This window comes from Stigmatopora argus, chromosome 15, assembly GCF_051989625.1.
Source record: "Stigmatopora argus isolate UIUO_Sarg chromosome 15, RoL_Sarg_1.0, whole genome shotgun sequence".
Taxonomy (NCBI): Eukaryota; Metazoa; Chordata; class Actinopteri; order Syngnathiformes; family Syngnathidae; genus Stigmatopora; species Stigmatopora argus.
Window position 1 is genome coordinate 6,720,952 of NC_135401.1, and position 21,545 is coordinate 6,742,496.

Below are 21,545 nucleotides of genomic sequence, written 5' to 3' on the forward strand. Positions count from 1 at the left end.
GATTGGTTAAAATGTCGGCACTGAATCGGTTGGAATCGGTTTGACACATGTGGGTTAGTGTGTCAGCCACACAGTTCTGGGGTCGAGGGTACGACGGACAACCATTCACGCTCACGCTCACACTCATACCTAGGGGCAATTTAGAGTGTTCAGCCAGCCTAACAAGCATGTTTTTGGGGTGTGGGAGGAAACCAAAGTACCCAGAGAAAACCCACCCAAGGCCGCAGAGAACATGCAAACTCAACACAAGGAGGACCCACCTGGGAATCAAACCGAGATCTTATTTATGTATGTATTACTATTTTTTTTTACTCATAGGATATTTTCAGTTAAGTAAAAGTAAGAAACTGACCCCTACTGTGGCTGCTTCTTCTACATCTTCTCCACGAGATGACACCATCTTTGTGTCACGTGACTAATGGGGCGAGAGTAACCTAAATTGATTGCCTGGACAAATTCAAATGGCATAGACCAAGGGTGGCGAATACATGGCTTTCCAGCAGCATGCGGGTCCTGGCCAAAATAAATGCGGCTCTTTGCTTTTATCATATTTTGTGTATATACTGTGGCTCTTTGCCATGTTTCATGTTTCTCTTATTTTTATTCTCTCTTAAAACAGATGTAAATTCATCAGGGCCCATTAAAAACAAATAATAAATTATATATCATTACGTTTTGTAAAGGAGCGGCCCGGGGGATTGAGTGGTTAGCGGTCTACCTGTGTGGAGTTTACATGTTTCTCCGGGTACTCCGGTTTCCTCCCACATTCCAAAAACATGCATGGTAGGCTGATTGGACACTCTAAATTGCCCATAGGTATGTGTGTGAGAGTGAATGGTTGTCTCCTCGTGCCCTGCGATTGGCTGGCCTCTGGCCCGAAGTCAGCTGGGATAGGCTCCAGCACCCCCCGCGACCCTAGTGAGGAAAAAGTGGTTCAAAAAAATCAATGAATGTTCTGTAAAGGGGAAGAAAGTGTTATGGGGAATAATATGGTTTTCATTGTGTGTTTGTGTGTGTCTGTCTGTCTGTTTTGGCAGGTCACTGTGTGGTGTGGCTTTTTAACAGTCAGTTTAAAATGTTTGCTCTTTGGATCTAACTTGTTCGTAAACCCTGGCATAGATTTACAATGGTACTTCCTTCAGGGCATTACGGTAAAAGAGGAGGAAAGTTGTGGGCGGGCCCCCGGCCCTCCATGTGAGTCTGGCGTTTGATTGACATGGCGAAGCTTCGCTCGCTCTAGTCCGCGTCGCGCCGCGCCAGCAGACAGGCGAGCAGGCAGGCAGGCAGGCGAGACCCGGAGCGCCTGGGACTTAAAAAAAAAATCAACAACCCAAAAAAACCCATCCATCCACCAGCGCCACGAGATCGAAACCCTACAAGCAGCAGACGTCGCGCCTTACGTTGTTTCATTCGCAGCGAGGTAAGTTTCATTTCTGTCGAAACAAAGGAAGCCATGTTGGAGAGGGAAACTTTTATAAAAGTGCGTGTGTGTGCGCGTGCGCGTGCGAGTCTGTCGGTAGCGCTGACGCCGGCAGTCTGAGTTACTTGGCGAGCACTGTCAGAAAAGAAAGTTACTTTTGGATGACTTTTAATAGTGTGAAAAGAGCACTTTTGTTGCAACTTTAGATTGTTTTGATATATGATGGAGAGTGAGCGAGATCGTCACAGATTTCAACCCCTTTGCTTTAAAGTCAACCCAACCGCGTCCAAGATGCTGACGGAGCCAAAGATCTCGTTTTTGTTGCAAATATGCTATTTTGGAGACACGCAAACTTTCCTAAAGAGATTCCCACTGGGCGTAAAATCATTTGGAATAATCGATCATCAATCTGTTACATAACATCATTCGGTTATCTCTGATCCTTTATGGGCGATTTAATTGCGATTCTCTGCTTCTTTTTTTTGAGTCACTTTGGGCTTTCCCCCCCTCCAATGCACAATGAGGCGTTCAGGGAAGGAAAAAAGTCTCCACTCCAGCAGATCCTAGCATTCCTTCCAGCCAGCCTCCCTCTCTCTTTTTTTTTTGCCTCCACCTCTCAGAAACGACTACGTGTCTGTTTGTGCACCAACGCTCACATCTATCAATCGATCCCTCTCCTTATTTCAACCCCGTCCTTCATTTCCCTGCAGAAATTCTCCCCAAAAGTGAACCATGATGCAAAAAAATCTGTATATGTATGAGGTTGGATGGGAATCTAAAAATCTGGGAATCTTCTTTATCAAGCAGAAGCCCCCCTTGAACTCACCTCCTCTTGCTAAATAGTGGACTCTGGATCCAGGGGGCACGTTGGAGAAAAGAAATCACACGCATGCACAAGTTTGTCAGTGGAGAAAGAGAAGGAGAAATCTGATCCTAAATACATGACGTCAGATGACATTCCTTAGGTGCAAGGCTGATGTGGCTGTTTTTGGGCCCTTTTTCTTAGTTTAAGACTAAAATGGGGGACAAGGAGGGGATGATGATGATGATGGGCTGAGCGGGGAGGTAATGTGGAATGATCATGTTTGAATGCCATTGATGGTGATAGACATCATAACCAATCCTGTCAGTCCTAATGGATTGGACGTTTATCGCTGTCAATGGCAGCCAGTTGTAGGCTCACAAAAACACGCAATGTCATATTTGTCTTTCTATTATGTTCAATACACCAAATAAATGAATGTGCTATCATGTTTTATCGATCTGGAATTTATAAATCAGGTCCTTGTGCTTTTATGTAAATGTATTTAAATGCCTTTGATTGTTTGGGACATCTGTCATTTGACTAGTTTGTCTGCTTCTAGAAGCTTCTAGGATACTTGTTTCTTTGTTTTGCTTTTTGATGTGACATTCACTTTTTAGGGCTTACTGTAGTTTCATAGTTTATTGTAGATTTAAACACAATTGACCAATTTTCAGTCAGGTTCATCTACTTCCTGGTGACTATTTTTCACTGCAGCCGGGTCAGCAACGGACATCCAATGCTTTTGGATTAGGAGTTACTTACAATTACTTGATGCAAGTCTATCCCAGTCCAAATGGATTGGACCCCCATTGCCGTCAATGGCACTGAAGAAGAACATCAAAATATTATAAAGACAGCGTGTCTACATGATGTTTCGTCGCACCTCTCTGACACAACCGGTTATTAATATTGTGTCTCCTTAAGTGTAATTATTGTCACCGCAGTGATCTTGGCTCCAGCTGAAGGAGCCTCGTTCAGGAGCCTCGGCTTGTTACGTTTTTTTTTGTCTTGATGTAAAACTTGAGAATTTCTGCACAATCTGAATGTAAACAAAGCCTTTTGCAAATGCCAGAGTGGGAATGCTTGGATCTGCTTGCTGAAACTTTTTGAGCGTGACTTATTTATTTATTTTTAACCTTTTTCTCTCCAGTATGGTCTGGCTTTTGCGGCAAAGCTGGGAATGCGTACAGCTGCAGGATGTACGCAACGTTTCAATAATAATAATCTACCTCCCTTTTTTTCGTGGTACGAGCACAGAAGCTGCTGTTCACGGCGGAGTCGGATTTCTTTGGCCTTTTTTCTTCAGTGTGCATAGGTCAGCGGGTTGAATAACACTTTATATAAGTCAACGACCTGAGTTCTGTAGCCACCCTCCCTTGTTGTGCTGAGTGGGCAGCGTGGCTTAATTTTACATCATCGGTGTCCAAACTACGGCTTGCGGGCCGATTTGCAAGTAGAAACTTCTAAAAAATTCTCTTCTGTGACAAATTGGGCTATATTGGTTGTGATTTTCATGACTTTTTTTGCTGTTGCTGGCCATTTTCTTTTTATTCTACAAAGTTGCCTGCAACCTCACAGTTCTGGGGTTGAGGGTTCGATCCCAGGTCCGTCCTCATTCTGTGGAGTTTGCATGTTCTCCCCAGGCTTGCGTGGGTTTTCTCCGGTTTCCTCCCACATTCCAAAAATGTGAAAATGCGTGAATGGGTTTCCTTTGTCTCCTCGTGCCCTGCGATTGGGTGGCCACCGATTTTGGGTGTCGTGATTAGCTGGGGTAGGCTCCAGCGCCCCCTGCAACACTTGTGAGGATACAGAAAATGAATGAATTTATGTCTCCAGTTTTCTTACTTTAATTTTTGTTTTTTTTTTAGGAATATCCTCCCTCTGGATTATTTTCTTTCTTGTATCCCTTAATTCATTTACTGCCATTGACAGCTGTAGATGTCAAATCCCTTTTAACTAAGAAGCCTGGCATTAATCATGCTTTTCTGTCAAAATCTCTTTTCTCAGTATCCTTTCACAAATCCTATTTTACCCATTTGGTTGGAAAATAATGTTTCAAATAATATTTTACGGATATCTAGCTCCGCAACATGCAGTAATAGCCAGAGCGATTAAAAACTTGCCCTTTCGATCACAGACGTAAAACTCAAGTCCTGGGGCCAGTTTTATCCCTTTTATTATTTTATGTGGCCCTTGAAAGTACTTTCTGGATATTAAGTTTCAGTTTCAGTTAACTTAATGACTCATTTCATCTAATTTCATTTAGTCTCATTGTGTTTAGATTCCTTGAATTTTAAATTAGGCTCAATTGCAAGAAATTATGTCTCGAGTTATTTTCTGACATTCTCAGAATTATGGATGGCTTTATATATTTATGCGCTGCTGGCTGGGAAATTTGCGCTGGAAATCCGTTTTTAACTCTGTTCTAAGTTCTAAGTGTTCTTAGCTGGCCACGTTCAATTATATTTTCATAATTTGCTCCGGGCCTATAAAAACTGGTCACTGCAGGTGGCCCGCTGACTGTAGTTTGGACATCCCTGCTCTATAGCATAACCTGAGAGTGTTGAATACACACGCAGCGTTATGGTATGCGACCCTCGTGGGGAGGTCTGGAAAAGTCCGTGCGACGTTTGTTTGCTTAAGCTGCGCACGGGCGTTTTGAGCCGCAAATGAATGGCAACCTTGATTCTTAATAGAAACACAACATTTGGGGTGATAAATGACACTGAGGTCGTAGTGCCCTCGGAAACCCTTTGCTGTGATTCAAAGAAATGTAAATGAAATATTTTGTACAGGCAAAGGTTCGTCTTATCTTAATTCTGTTCCTAAGCTAAAAAGCCGCCTGCTCCTGTTTGTTACTTTTATAGATGGTGATCAGGAATCATGATTAAATCTTATCTTTTGTAAAAATATATTCTCGTGTTGACTTCTGTCACTGCTGGGCTTTTTTGTTTTTAGGAACAAACAATGTGAAATTGATTCCGCTGGTTTTCTTTTGTGTTAAATTGGGTAGTGGCTTCTCACAAAAAAAGAAATGCAGTAAAAGTGACTATTAAAAACAATGTTTAAATAGATGGAAACCACAAACTTCAAACAAAATGTCTGAAATGGTCATAATCTCTGTTTTGAAAAATCTAAATTTTATGAGATGGCCTCCAATGAAAGCCAAGTTATTTTTGTTATTTCATACTGTCATACTTTGCTTGCCATTGACAACGATAGATGTCCAATTCACTTCAACTGGGAGACCTGGCTCATCTTGACGGCGCTAGACCTCCAATCCATTTTGAGTGGGAGGGCAAGCAGCGACCATTCAGCTCCAGCCTCTCCCAGTCAAAATGAATTGCAGGTCTAGCGCTGTCAATGGCAGCCAATGAGTTAAACGATTGCCCCGTAAAGGGTTAAATTTGTTTACCATTCCCCTCCAAAGTTGTTCAAATGTTTTCCCAAGACTTACTGTGTGTTGCGCAGGTAGAAAGGTCAGGGAGGGGTTGCGATGACGCCTGTAACCTAGAACATATTATCCAAAGCAGAGCAGCGCTTTGTGTTAGTTGCTAGTGTGTTGTCAGGAAAGGAAGATGTAGCAGTTCTCGGGTTACGCGGATAAGACAATGCATCCCGTGCTGGATATCAAGTGTTCTGGTGTGAAAGAAAGCAACAGGAGAGGCTCTATGGGTGATATTGGCCTTAAAAAAACCGACTACGTAAGAAAGAAAAGGGCATTTGTATCTGAATGTGTGTTCTTGATAACCTCGCCGCTGCTTTCACTTTCCATTTCCCAGCGTCCTCTTGTGCTGTGTTGAAGTATCCCAGCATCTCATGTTTGCTTGGCACCGATCTGCGATGTTTGCCCTCCTCCGCCTTTCTTTTCGACTCCACGATAGCACCCCCTCGCACATTCCCCACAGGGCCCCCCTCGATAATTTCCTGCATTGTTGACCACCAGTTCAGGGGGAGATAAAAAGAAACTTTTTTTCAAGTTCCTTCCCCTCCGTAATGGAACATGAAAGCGCTTATGAATGACTTTATTTGCACTTGACGATTGAGAGTGGATGATAAAAACTTCCTCAAAATAATTTGTCAATTAAATGATGGGAAAGAAGGCGATATTGTGACCAGATGACTTGGGAAGAATTTTAAAAATGTTATCAGAAATCTTGACACATTTTATCAAGTGGCAGATTGCTGGTGCATAACAATTATGGACTACTTCCTGATTCTACACACCCTTGTTTAAGTCCTAAATTGGTGGTGTGTAAAAAATGTTATACCTCCTAGTTTGTGACTCAAAAGCTTGTAAAACTTATTTGGCGGAAAAAACAACTTTGTTTGATTCATGTATTCTGTATTCTTTTTGACTAATTGGCACTGTCCAAATATTTTTGATCACACTAGTCAACAAAAAATGTTGCTTTCATCTATCATTTCATTTTATTCCTTAGCCTTGAACACATTTTCAATTTCTGCCTTTGTTTTTTTGTTTATTTTTTTTCTGAAATTTGTTTTGTCTCTAAATTAATACAAATTGTTTTCTTGCCTGATGTTCATGGTGTACAAATATACAGCACTGTGGTTGTTCTTCGAGTACCACATAAATTAAATTGAGATAATTGTACATGTATACATATTCAGACTCAGAAGCCATTATTTTCCTCCATTTGCTGATGGCATATTTTCTCTCTCATTATATGGTAGGTTTGAGTGTTCATGCAACAGGAGGAAGTAGTTGTTATTGAATGCAAAGCCACTTGTTTTATTACTTTTCCTTGTTCCAACACCCATCCTCCATCCTCCCCCTCTGAGGCATGCATACTAGAGTGCCCCCAGTCCTTATTCACCCCCACCACTCCCATCCCCACATACCTGTCATTTTTTAAGTCTACTCCTTGAGCCTCTTTTGGCCTTCAAAAGGTCCTCCTTTAGTTCCACTTCAAACTCTTACATTGCCCTGCATTATGACATGGGATTCTGGCCTAATTATCTAAAATATCCTGTCCAAAATGGGACCCCCCACCCCCCAAAAATGTCTTTGTTAACATTTTTAAGTATTCTCTGATCACTCTTATAGCAGTTACTGAGTTAAGATGAGACGTAACAAAATAATCCACTTAACTTTAAAAAATTATATACATAGCATGGCTTATATATTTTTATTTGTACTATTGAAAAAAAAACAGAATGTTAAGCAATAGCCCCAAAAAAATTCTAGAAATCACAACTGAAATAGCTCAATTCATCGCATTGGGCGACCAACCTTATTTGCTGTATAATTTTATTATTTATTATGTAAACGACATCATTTAAAACGTTTTTAACTTTATTTTTATACTGATTATTTGGTTTATGATTTTGGTCTATTGAGTCAATCACAGCGTTCCAGGAAAGGTTTAGTAACAGGTGTGCTTGGCGGAAATATACAGCGACATCTTTGTATGGCTGTGAAATCCTGAGGCGCTTTGAGGAGGGGGGAATGCAACCTTGTGACCCCAAGGCCATGGGGGAGAGAGAGGAAAGGATGGGGTGTGGTACTCGGGCTATTAGATGTATTTGTGCATGTGTGTCCGCGACAGGTTCATACACATTTTTATCACAACAAAGCTGTGTCGACTGTTGCGGAAAAATGCTACGCATGAATTTTCCATAGATTGACACACATACACGGGAACACACTCTCATTCATAAACACAGCAGCAGCAGTAGGAGGAGTTAGTCATAGACTGGGGCTTGTAAATAACCATTCATGATTTTAAAGCCAGTGGAAGAAAAATATCTTTCACCCTATTAGAGCAAGTTGTGTGTGTTTGTCAAGCAACTGCGAACAGCCTTTTTTGAACACGCGAGCATGCTTTTTCACGGTCCATAAAACTGTGCGTGTGTTCTCCACTGGGCATCTTAAGAGCCGTGTCACGAAGGCGCGACAAAATCATTAGCCACCGCCGTTTCCGCCTCGCCGCTCTGCATAAACGGCACGGAAAAGTCCAACCGTCATGTCTGTCTCCAGGCGAGGCTTAGGAGTGTACAGTACGCTCTCCAATGGAGCATATCTGTTTCGCTGAAATGCAGACGAAACAATGGCGTTATTTTGGGGCGTCGGGCGGAGGAGGTCAACGAGGCCTTGCTGAGACGCCTCTTGCTGGCACGTAGAAAATAATTTTCTAAATAACTTTATGATGTGATGGTAATTTGTTTGGCGTGTCTTCATATTTGTAATGAATGTTTACTTAGCTTTTAATTTACCCATCCCAGCTCTTACATTAGACATGTTTAGATAATTGGCTGCCATTGGGAAGGATGATGTTTCAGGGCCATTGGCGGTGATAGAAGAGCAATACAAGCATTTTGCAATAGTTGTGAATAGAGCATTTCTCAAGTTGGTATCAGGGCTCACTATAATGCAGAAAAAATGATTTGCCATCTATTGATTGCATTTTTAACTGTCAAAAACTATCGCTTTTGGATTTGGATTAAATGGGAAATTAAAAAATCTCTGTCTGTACATAAATGTATACATTTATTATTTACTGCTGGCTATTACTTAGGGCTAAACCTTTTTCCATTACACCAAAAAATAAACACTACAAAACAGAAAATACAATTAAACCAAGAACAAACCAAGCCTGTGTTTTACTCTACAATGTTGAATGCGGCTTAATAAACATCTTCGCTTTTATTGGACAAATAAGCATAATGGCAACAATTGTAACATTCAATGTGTGGATATGCCTCGCGGTCTGTGATTGCGGTGCATGGCAGTCACGGGCGAGTCAGTCAGCTGTGCGCTTTATTGTTGCACGCTCGGTGTCAAAAAGCGGATTCCAAATCATATGTTGCAAAAATGCTGAGTGTGCACTCTTCATGCTCAAGCCCTCAGCTGTGTGGAGGATTGCTCACTGTCTGCCAGCATACACACACATTTTATAGCATTTACCATATGTTTGTAGTATGTATATGCAGTTGTATTTTGGACCTAACCTCCTTTTGTGATGGCTTCGCGTGTTGCGGAGGAAGTGGCTGTGTTTGTTTAAACCGGGCATGGTCGTCCATGTGGGACAATTTAGCGTTAAGAACTTGCCAAAGCCACTTTACCGGACCACCCCCACCCTCTCTACCCCAAAACACATGACCCACACTTTACAGCCAAGCCCCAAAAGTTAAGTTTACGCAGAAAATTAAGTATGGGCCTGAAATCTGACACGTATTTTGATCTAGTTCCCAATATTCACTTGAGTAAATATTTTACGAATACTTAAGGAAGCAAGTTACCTAAGATGACTGAAGAATTTGAGTTATGTCTACTTAAAATCTTAGCATTACTAAAAGGAGTTCTATTTTACAGTTGCATTTTTTTTGTATTTGTAGACAACTATTGAGAGTTTAGATTTCAATGAGAACTAAAAAGGGGAAGACAATCTGGAAAGAATAATTTTAAGTGAGTCATGATCATGTGCTGGTTGGGGCAGTCACTACTTCTGCATTGGAGATGCACTACAACAATAACACCTGAAGAGTACAGGAATTCTGGGGATCTTACAGCATGACAGTAATTATGTTTCCAAATATGGACACAAGTAGTGGTCATGATGACAGGAAACAGAGGTTGTCGGGGCATCAGTGATGCTTGATAGCTGGACTCGAGCATGCGTGGGGTTATGAGGGACGGACGGAGTGGTCTCGGCTGATGTAAGAGCTGGAAACCTGACTTGTGCTTAAATGAATGTTGTTGTTAGGTCACTTTGTCATGTTGTGTTTAGACTTGGATGACTCCACGCCCACTCGCTGACCTACATAACTCCTTACTTGTCCTCCTTTAGGCAAATTTTTCCTTCTTCTTCTCTCATTCTAGTTTTTTTTGGGCAGATAGCTAAGAGTCCCTTGTTGCTTTTAAAGCTGTTAATGCTACTCCTGTTGAAATAAATTGTCAAACTAGACAGACATAAAGAAAATGATACATACTGTGTGCTCAGGTGCAAATCATAGTTTGCGTTTATTTGTTCATGAAAACTCATGAGCTTAAAGCTAATGTATAAGAGATTCATATCATTCATGTCGGAACATTCATAGCCAAAATATATAAAAACACAAATGAAAAATTTCAATCCAGGTTCTTTTTACAATAAAGAAGAACTTTATTCATCCTCCATACGATATAATACATAGATCATCCAATCTTGATTCTTTTGAAGAATTTCTTTAAACTCTCCTATTATCTTTATTCCTTTTCCCCCCTATCTCAAGCATTTTCCTCTATTCCGACGCAGCGAGATGGCTATGTGGCAAGTACCCGAGCCTTCGCGGCCTGTGGTTTGTCTTTTCTGCCTTTTGGCTTTGGTAAGTGCTCACACAAAGAAGCACAGAGCCAACAGCTGTCCAGATTTCTGCTGGAGCAAATTTGCCCAGTGTGAAGTCAGCACAGGTTTGATTGTCATGACCCTTGATTGACGAATAGACTTGCTGGCAGTCTGCGCTAAGAAAGGCAGAAATAATGTTAGCGCAGGAGCAATAACACAATTAGGATTCCTCGCATTTCTCACTCCACACGCATTGAAGCCGAGATCCCGTCGAGAAGGCAGACAGATGCCAAGTTATGTTTATGATTGTTGTATAGCCATTGGCGATGCTGTAAAGTAGAAATAATATACAATGGCACGAGTTCTATTCGTCACGTAACCAACCGGCGTGACCGGCCGTTTGGTCGCCGGACTTTTGGTCGCTGGACTTTTGGTCGCCCGGACCCAAACAACGGGCGACCAAACGTCCGGCGACCTAAAGTCCAGCGACAAAACAAGGTAAAACAACACGGTCTACGCATCAATAAAAGCCAACAATGGCCCTGAGCAGTTTCACTGAGCGGACGTGTGAGTGTATAAGAGTTTGTATGTACATGAGTTGTCCCCTAAGGAAGGGACGTCAGTCAGGGTCTTAACAAGTTCTCCAATAAAGCACAATAAAAGTACGGGAAATTTGGAGCTTTTCTTTAGCCTAATAATTAATAGGGCATTAAGTATGACTAAATAATAATTCACAGTTTGTATTTAGGGAATTTGAGCAACAATTTTAAATGGTAATTATCAATAACCTTCCGAACGACCAAAAGTCCGGCGACCAAACGGCCGAGTACCACCAACCGGGCATTCTGTTAACTTGAAAGTAATATACACTAAAGAATATTCATTTTTATTTTGGACCTCGACAAAAAAGGTTTCTTTGGTTAATTCTCTAACACTGTTTTAGTTATAAGGGTTGGATTTCATCCCTCCTGACCCTCATTCATTCATACAACTGTAGTCACATACACATAACTTTCGTTTTAGGGCCTTAAGACATAGTAATTGTAAAAAGTGAGTGCGATTACTTGTCAGATTTTGTCCACAGTGGGTAATTTTTAGAACATCAAACGCGATATAAATGACTTATCACTCTACGCTGGTGTTCATTGCACTCCTTCCTTTGGAGACGCCTATCCGAGGGAAACAGGAAGGTTTCTTTTCCAGGTTTCCTCTGCATGTGACTGACTGAAATTGCCCATTTGATTTACGAGATATTGGTGGACTTTTTGTGGGTGATTAAAGGACTGTTTTCTGTTCATGTGACTGTGGACAATAGCCCCGAAAGTCTGTTTCCATATGTGTTTGTTTGAGTGTGTGTGCGGAGGGTGTTGTCCAGAACGTCTCTCTCACTCTCTGTTATGTAACCGTCGTCTCTTCCTGAGAACGAGATTGCCACTGCCTCTTCTTCTTCTTTGGCGCTGCCGGCAGCCCGTTGAGGCCCCGCCGACAGGCTTTTTTCCCGGCAGTCGTTTTGGAGTCAGAGCGCCGTGTTTTGACAGGGAGCTGGAATGCGAAGGAGGCGGAGTCTTTCCAGGAAGTGCATGGCAATAGCAAGGGATCCGGGATTCTTTTGGTTGTGCTTGGTTCCCTGGAAAAACAGGCTTTTAATAGGAAGATGATGTTCTGTTTTTGCATCCTGCGATGGAGAATTTTGCCTTTAGGTTGAGATTGTTAAAAGAAATATGTTGGATTTGACTTTCAGAATTTATAACGGTGGTTATGTTTCAGCCTCATTTATGGCAATAAACATCCAATACATTCCGACAGATAGAGGTGAATAATCACCATTTTTGCAGGTTTTAAAATCATCTTTGTATAATTATTTTGTTGGAAAGGAGCGTTTCTACTGTTTTTTCAGTGAATGGTGGCTGCCAGGATTCCCAGTCAAAATGGGTTGGATGTCTTTAATTGAAAATGGCAGCCACTAGGTTAATTCATTAAATAACAATAAATCACCTTGATACTTAGGAAACTTTTTGCATTTATTTTGTAAATTTTCCACAGTCATTTCTTAAAAGATTTCTTAGGTAATAAAATAAAATGAGATGATTAATTTTACGTTTAACAACTAGGCGGTGACTTCAGAGATCCAGCTCTTTGTATGTAAGCAATTAAAATCATTTTAAAAGGATCCTAGGAAACCAGGCTTAATGAGAGCATTGCATTGGATGTGGGATGCTTTTTTTTTAAAGGTGGTAAAGAAATGTACACACCCTCGCTGGTCTAACAATGTCCTGTTTTTCCTTTAAAGGTCATGTGATACGCATAGACGCACAATCTGTTTTAGAATGTAACAAAAACATTGTTGTATGTTGATATTCCTAGAAACCAGGCTTGGTGAAAGTAGTGCATGCTTTACTACCAGTCCAAATGTGGCACAGAAGTTTTGAGGACATCATTTGGAAAAAAAGAAAGGGGGAAAAAAATCAGTACATGCCCTGACTCGTCCGCCGCCGACTGTTCAGAATACTTGGTGTCTAAAAAAAAAAAAAGGCAGCAAATGAAAGAGCCAGGCAGAGAGCAAAGCTGTATGAAAGAGTCATCCAGGGAAAGTATAATTGCTACGACTGAGACTCCCTCTAATCTGCAGTGCAGCTTTGCGTTCCGGAATGTTCCTCTCTGGACCAGTCAACTGCAAATGCGATAAACTTTTTGGGAAGGGTTTGAACTGACAACATTACCTCCAACTGGGAAGTTATTTTAAAATGAGCGCGGGTACGTTTATTTGTGTGCAACTTCCTAGCCTGCACGCGCCTGTTACACCTTTCTTGAGAGCTTCTTATTCGGGCTACAGGAAGGCTAAAAAGCTAAACACTCACTTCTTCTGTCTTGATATAGATGTAAATTTAGAATGATTTAAAAATAATTAATCATGACAAGCCCATTTGAATCCAAATTTTGCCGTCAATGGCTGCCAATGAACCCTAACAATTTGAGTTAAACAAACTAAATGCATTTTTGAAAAGTTACTATGTGGCCAATATAAAAAATATAATCAGTTTTTAGAGCAGATGCGGTTCATTTATCACTGTCAATGTCAGCCATTTGTTAAAAGAAAAAAATCTCAGAAGTCCTACTTCCTGGGACTGTGCTCCACGATCAGATGTGTTCAGACCAAAAGGTTCCTGGATGTTTGAAGAAGAAAATCAATTGCAGAAGACCACTTGCAGACAATATGAAGCCACACATTTAAAAGTTGGGTTGTATTAACTTTCATTTCTTAGTGATCTGTGGGAGTCTGAAACTGAGAATGGAACAGAAACCAAACACTTCCTCAGAACTAGGGCCAGATCTTTCACGATCAAAAGCAAAATACATCATTTTGTCCTTGGAAGTTCACCATTCCCGCTCAGATGTGTTTGACGTGGCTGATTCCAGCCACAAAGAAGCAGATTTTGAACAGCTCGGATAATCATTTCCAAGTGGGTCTTCTTCAGCCCAATTGATTGTGATAGAAATCCAATTTATTTTCACTAGAACTCCTTTAACTTCAAATGAATTGGACACTTATCACTGTCAATTCAATTTAAAGACATAAGGTCCACTTTAATCAGATTCACACCTCCCATTCCTTGAATATAACCATAACCAATGCTGCATTGTTTATTGTGCATTTCTTTAGACCTTTGAATGGCACATTGAAGGATTACTTGTCTTTTTTAAGGATAGCTAAGGCTTTTTAAAGAACTGCGGACACCCTGGAAAATTTCATGACTGTAATTTAGGAGCACTGCAGTGTATTTAATTCGCACTTTCTAGATAAACTAGACAATAAAGTGAACTGTTTAGATTTTTTTTGGTGAACTTGTGAGTTTTTTTGCAATCTGCATTGCAGTTAGCAAGGGACCTCAGACGTGTGGGGCCCCGTCACACATTCCTACCACAAATGAGTATTTCTCTCTGACTGCATGCAAATGCGCCCACTCATTTAGGGTGGATGCAGCAAAACATAGACCTCCACCATGCCTAAACAATTTAAGAGCCTGCAAATATAATGTCCAATTTTTTCCCCCCACAAATTCGGTTGACAATTTTTTTCCCTGACAAAAGTCAAAACAAGTTTATTCCTTTTGTAGGGAACTCATTGGATGGCCATTGGCGGCGTGAGGAATCCTAATCTATTTTGACCCGGAGATAATTAAGACAGCTATCAGTATATCAATGGTAGGGAACGAGGTAATGGAATGCCTTCCTAACATTTGATTGGTGTTCCGCTTTTATCTCACGAGCAGCAGACACCTGAGGTGGGGGTTTTAGTCGAGTCCTTTAAAACCCCTTCTGGGGATGCCGGACTCCGAGAAGGTGCTTGTTGGTACACGGTTTTAGGTGTTTTGCCTGATTGTGTGTTAATTTGTTTGTGTGTCCATTTGCATTCCGCACCACCCTTTCTTCAACGTGGACGACGTATCATTACTGCAATCACAAGGCAGGAGGATGGTAACACTCCCACACTCACGCATATACACACATAGACACACACTTATGCAGTTGCCCAATGCAAACACACTGGCTGCATATGGGCTGCTGCCCTATGTGGGAAAACCTCCATCTTTTCTAAATCCTCCCTCTGTCTTGCCCTAGTGTGTGTTTTCACTTGAGCACAGCATTCCTTTCCACCCTGCTTTCCCTTCAACCCCCCTTCACTGCATCTCCATGTCTCCTCCACACCACCTCTGCTAAGAAGGTACTCACACAATCCGAGTATGTGTGTGAGAGAGGGTCCCTCCTTCACTGAATACCTTTTGTAAAAGGAGCCAGGCTTGAATGGGAGTGGTGTCAGTGGCAGTTTCCCACCATATTTAGTAGCGCCGCCCACTCCTATTTTTTTTTCAACACACACATGCATACATACATTTCCATTGCTTATTGAATTCCAAGTTGTCTTCTGATAAAAGGATGTTAAAGGGACTTTAATACATCACTGTCATGGGTGTATTTGGATGTGCATGTGACTAGATTATTCTGTCATTAGAGTTCCAAACAGTGACACCTGAGAGCAATACACACACAGGAACTGAGTGTGCCATACGTGTTATCTAAAGTCAAGTGTGCTGATCAATAGGTGAATGATACGGTACTCGGACGTTTTGTCGAAAGACGTTTGGTCCCCGGACGTTTGGTCCCCGGACGTTTGGTCGACCGGACGTTTGGTCGACCGGACGTTTGGTCGCCCGGACGTTTGGTAGAATGGACGTTTGGTAGGATGGACGTTTGGTAGAATGGACGTTTGGTCGCCGGGTTGTTACTGTTGAAGCCAGTTCTCAAAATTATAATCATGAGAGAGAGAGAGTTTAATATCTAAATATCTAAATATCAACAGTAAACTCTGTCATAATTTGACAGCGAGCGAACCCGCCGACCAAACGTCCGTTCTACCAAATGTCTGTTCTACCAAACGTCCGTTCTTCCAAACGTCCGTTCTTCCAAACGTCCGTTCTTCCAAACGTCCGTTCTACCAAACGTCCGTTCTACCAAACGTCCGGTCGACCAAACGTCTTTCAACGAAACGTCCGGCCACGGAATGATGATACACTCGATATTAACACTTGTAGTGTGACAGGGTTGAATAATCTGAAAGCCAAACCACCGTAGTTGCGTGAAGATTGTGAGGCGGGCAGTGAAATTGAAAATAGTGATCGTTTGTTACTAACTTCTCCCAGTCCAAATGGATTGGATGTCTATCATCGTTAAGGCTACTGAAACAAGATCATTCACTGCCAGCCCAACAGTTCATATGGATTAGATTTTGGCAGAAAATGTCTAAAAGTAGACCAAAAAGATGTTCACTATCTGCATAAACCTGTTGCTTTTCGTGAGGTGAGTTTCGTTTACTGCCGAGCGTGTCCGTCAATTAGCCGCATCATTTGCGGTGAGTGAACAAGTCATCAGCACGTTTCCTGGAAGGCCACTAATGGCGTCAGACACAACAAAAATGAGATTAGAGCAAGCTTTGCACCTCCACCAGACAAACGCTCACCTATTCCTTTCCAGGTTAAGTTGGACTTAACCTTTTTCTATTTGCCGTAAATGCTCTTAGAATTGGCCAACAAAGCTCTTTAGCCTGCTACGTGCAGTTTTGCTTGGGAATATTTAAATTGCACTCAAAGTGTGTGAGACTGTTTGTATGAGTAAGACGTGCGCTGAGGTCATGGCCGTCTTGGGACGTCTGCGTGTGTTTGTTACTTTTACTCACATCAAGCGGGGGATTGTTGGTGCTTGGTGGAATTTTTCTGAAAGGAACATTTTATCCACCTGGGAAATCACATTTAAGATATCAATGGCATCTTGAATGGTTCCAGTTGGAGTTATAACTTGTATTGCTGTTGTGCAAACATATGTATCGGTAAAGGAAACTCATTATTTGGACACTTACTGAGTTGAAACATCATTTTGTTATGGTTTTGCCACGTTTGCACATGTCAGGCTATAAGCCACGGCAACCTATTTTTTCCTTTCTCAATCTCCTCTGTTCTCACTCTACATTTTCCTGGTTGCGCCGCTTTCATTAGTGTCTATCGACGTTGTGTCCCGGAAACTACATAAACACGCAAGTGTTTCGAGGCAGGATGGCCAGGTCGAGCTGGGAGCGTGGCTTTGCTGGAGAAAGAAACGTAGCAGCTGCTGAGGCCGAACGTGCGATTAAAACGGCGGAGGCGGTGCCAGCGTGGCAAGGGTGACGGTGGGGTGCGTGTGTTTATGGTGCAACAGTGCGAGCCACAGCTGTGTGATCTCCTAACCCCCTTGAAGACTTGTTGGTGCGAGATTATTTGAGGTTGAAAGTGAAGATGGGCAGTGACACACAGCTGTGTGTGTTTGCATGTGTCATCTACTATCAAAATGATGAATGTGGTGTTTATACGCATTACCAGGCTCGACTAAGTGCTGTTTATTTGCTAAACTGCAGATGAGGCACCTGTTTAACTCATTCACTGCCATTGACAGCCAAAGACAGTAAATGAGTTTTCCCTGGGATGGTCATCATTAAAAAATGATTTGGACGATATTTAGGTCTTTCAATGACATTAACTATCAAAATAGTTGTCAAGTCAAACTATCAGAGCATTTCTATGTGAGGTACAACCAGATCTCACTTTAATAATAAAAATATATTTAGTTATTTAATAGTTGCATTATTTTTTGCATTATTTTACTGGTTGAAAAATGTTGGCATTGTATCGGTACCGGCAAAATATATCTTTAAAAAATCAGATCAGATCGGAAGTAACAAAATAATCAGCATCGGGAGATCCTTAAGAAAACCATAACTTTCCATTATTGCAAAAAATTCAAGAGGCCAGCTGCTCCTATCGGTATCAGTGACACTGATTCATAATTATTCATGTACAAACCTTTTAACAGTGGTGGGAACATATTTAAATGTATGACGTAAAAGGAAACACACTTTGCTTACAATGTCATACTTTGCATACCTTTGTATCTGACGTGTTGCTTTGTGTACTTTTCCAGGTAGGGCAGTTGAGTGAATTTCTCCATGAATGTACGTCACAATGATGATGACAGACCAGATTCCACTGGACTTGGCTCCGCCGCCTCTCCTAAACGGGGAGGTCCCGCTTATGCCGCACATGGTTAACGGCGACGCAGCGCAACAGGTAAAAACACACGCCAATGCCTCAGCATGTAACATGTACGTAGACACAAAGATACGGTGTTAATGAAGTGTGAACAAAATGTGAACAGAACTTGCAGGGTTTAACAAAAATGGTCCGTTGTAGGACGAATGGCCTAAAAATATGGTGTATCTACCAAAGAGAACAGCTCATTTTTTATTGCTTGATTGCAAGAGTAGTGTTAAGTTCTCTTTATTACTGTAGATAGGAAAATGAATGACTGCATGAAAAAAATTACCCATCTACAGAACGGAAAGAATCATGTATTTAAAGCTAATAGTGATGAAAGTGTCAATGAATCATCTAGTGCACATGTGTCAAAGTGGCGGCCCGGGGGCCAAATCTCGCCCGCCACATCATTTTGTGTGGCCCGGGAAAGTAAATCGTGAGTGCCGACTTTCTGTTTTAGGATCAAATTAAAATGAAGAGTTGGATTTATATTCAATTTCCTGATTTCCCCCCTTTTTAAATCAATAATTGTAATTTTTTTCTGTGTTTTTAGTTCAAAAATCATTTTGTAAAATCTAAAAATATATTTAAAAAAAAGCTAAAATAAACATTGTTTTAGATCTATAAAAAAATGAATATTCAGGGATTTTAATCCAGTTCTTTTAATCAATTTATAAAAAATATATCTAAATATTATATCTAAAATGATCTGGCCCACGTGAAATCAAGTTGACCTTAAAGCGGCCCGCGAACCAACCCGAAAGAAAGGATAGAAATCTAGCAAAAAGAATGAGTTCTTGTTGTTTTGCCTGTATTTATAATTTAATATTTGTGGGGGATGACAAATAGGAGACAATGAGGACAGACAGATTCAATTCAAAACAGAGGTTTTGCACACAATTCCTGGATGGAAATAGTGGTTACTTTGTTCAGCATTTAACTACATTAAATCTTTTATTTTGATTGATGTCTAAAATATAGGGTAGGGGAAACAAATCATTTTTTTGGTTATTACACTCTCTGGGTAGTAGCGAGATGCCAAAAGTGGTACCCATCCTAATATTGAAAGACACCAAGTTTTCTTGTGTAAATCAAAATAGCCACTTCAAAAGGTTGGAAGTTGTTCAGCTAATCAAAGTTTGGGCGTTAAGGGTGTCTTTTACACTAACTTACTTAGCAGAACACACATTTCCCACATGCAGCACAGTCACTTGGAGCTGAGTCACATCCTGTGGGACACTGACATATGCATACATTTATAAAATGTCTATTTTTAGTTTCTTGACTAAGCGCTTGTGTCATGTTTGCTACTATTGGGTTTTGCTACTTAATCAATGACTTCATTCTACCTCCAAGTCTGTATACTAAACTGAACTAAACTGCTTTTAACATGGAGTAGGCCACGTTTTCCAGGCTGAATATCTTCTCCCCCAGTGGTGGTAGTGGTTAGAGGTGATGGGGGTGTTTTTGGCAGCATAACGCTAGCACTTAAAGAGCTTTTTTTGTTGTTGTCATTTTTATTTTTCAACTCCAAAGCGCTGCAGCCTAAACTTAGTGTGCAACCAGAGATGGAGACCAATGATTATACATATTTATCTCCCCATGTGTGTGTTGAGTCTGAAGGCTTGTCTGTCATCTTCCCGAGATGGTCTGTCTATATCAGGACTCAGGAATTGGCAAACATACATAAGTCTTATTAAAAAAAATATTACATTCATTTTTGGAAGTGACCTGGAATTGCCTTCAAATTACCAAAAAGTAGCTACAAATTATCCCAAAATGTATATACTATGTGTATGTATGTGTATATGTATGTATGTATATGTATGTATATATATATATATATATATATATATATATATATATATATATAGATGTATGTATATGTATATCTATATCTCTCTATATATATATATATGTACACATACATATATATATATATATACACATGTATATAGACACACACATACATACACACAGTATATATATATCTATATCTATTTATATATATATGTACACATACATACATATATATACATATATACATATATATATATAGACACACACATACATACACACAGTATATATATCTATATATCTATTTATCTATATATACATATATATTTATATATATTTTTATCTCTCTCTCTCTCTCTATATATATATATATACACATACATACATACACATGTATATATATATCTATATATCTATTTATCTATATATACATATATATATATTTATCTCTCTCTCTATATATATATATATACACATACATACATATATATATATATATATATATATATATATATATATATATATATATATTATATATATATATATATATATATATATATATATATATATATACATACATATCCCTAGTTTTTCAGCCATGAAAGGACCGTGTCAACAGGCAGCATCTTCCTCTTGTTAGTCAATTTTTATTACAATTTTAATATTGAAATAAAAGAAAAAGAAATAGGAAAAAAATATATGTTATATCAAAAACTAAGTCCAGTCTTGAAGTGTGCTCACATGGTCTAACAGAGGGGTATTCTCAGTCCTTGGCGAACGCGGGTCGCCCTCTACTCGACTGTGGTTCCCATAGCAACACCAGCTGCCGCTACCGCTGCTGCAGCGGATAGAGCAGAAAGTGTGTGATTGTGAGGAGCGGCTTGGCGCTGTGATGGGCGAGCACGCTGACTCCGAAGGCAGGATATGATGGCTTTTTTCTTAAGGCGGCACACCTGTAGCGCATAGGCAGCGGCGTGCGTGCGTGCGTGCAATGGAGGGTCACCTGTTTCATGTCTACAGCCACGTGTACACGCTTAACCACCCGTACGCCGACAATATGACGGTAAGGCGGGGACGTGGGGCGCGTGGCGTAGCTTTTAATGGTTGTGTCATGTTATTGGCGCCTGTCAATGCTTTAATTATGATATTTTCACACATGTAAAGTTGGATTCGTGCTTTGACACAGGTGATCCTGGTACAGGTGAACCCAGGGGAGACGTTCACCATCCGGGCAGAGGACGGCTCGCTGCAATGCATCCAGGGTCAGTATCTTTTGCTGGTTGTCATAGTGATTCGAGTGTGTCTTTGAGTTCATGGTTTGCTTCACATTGAGTACAATAGAGTGAAGTTGGTAAAGACAGCAGTTTGTCTTTCTCTTTAAAAAGTACTAGTATCCTATTTATTATTATTATTTTAACTCATTGACTCCCATTGTCGGTGACGTTCAATCCATTTGAACTTCCCAGTTGAAATAGACTGGACATGTGTAACCCACAATGGCAGTTATCTGATGACCATCAGTTTTTTGCAATTTGTTGGCTAATTAGCATATATCTAAATCACACGTTTTCTACTATTATAGACTAGGATTGTAACAGTACATGTAAATTTCGGTT

General features: G+C 40.5%; 1 protein-coding gene across 3 annotated transcripts in view; it reads left to right on the forward strand.

The window, feature by feature from the left end:
• The first annotated feature begins 1,224 nt into the window (after nucleotides 1-1,224).
• Nucleotides 1,225-21,545, forward strand: part of fndc3ba (fibronectin type III domain containing 3Ba) — a 55,490-nt gene continuing 35,169 nt past the window's right edge. For 2 of the 3 annotated variants that reach the window (XM_077620927.1, XM_077620928.1), the window contains exons 1-3: nucleotides 1,225-1,420; nucleotides 18,020-18,165; nucleotides 21,116-21,191. In XM_077620927.1, coding sequence (XP_077477053.1) covers nucleotides 18,049-18,165; nucleotides 21,116-21,191 — 193 coding nt within the window. In that variant the 5' untranslated portion in view covers nucleotides 1,225-1,420; nucleotides 18,020-18,048. Of the gene's footprint in view, nucleotides 1,421-18,019; nucleotides 18,166-20,819; nucleotides 20,993-21,115; nucleotides 21,192-21,545 lie in introns of those variants that run through there. The other variant, XM_077620929.1, reaches the window with a different exon arrangement.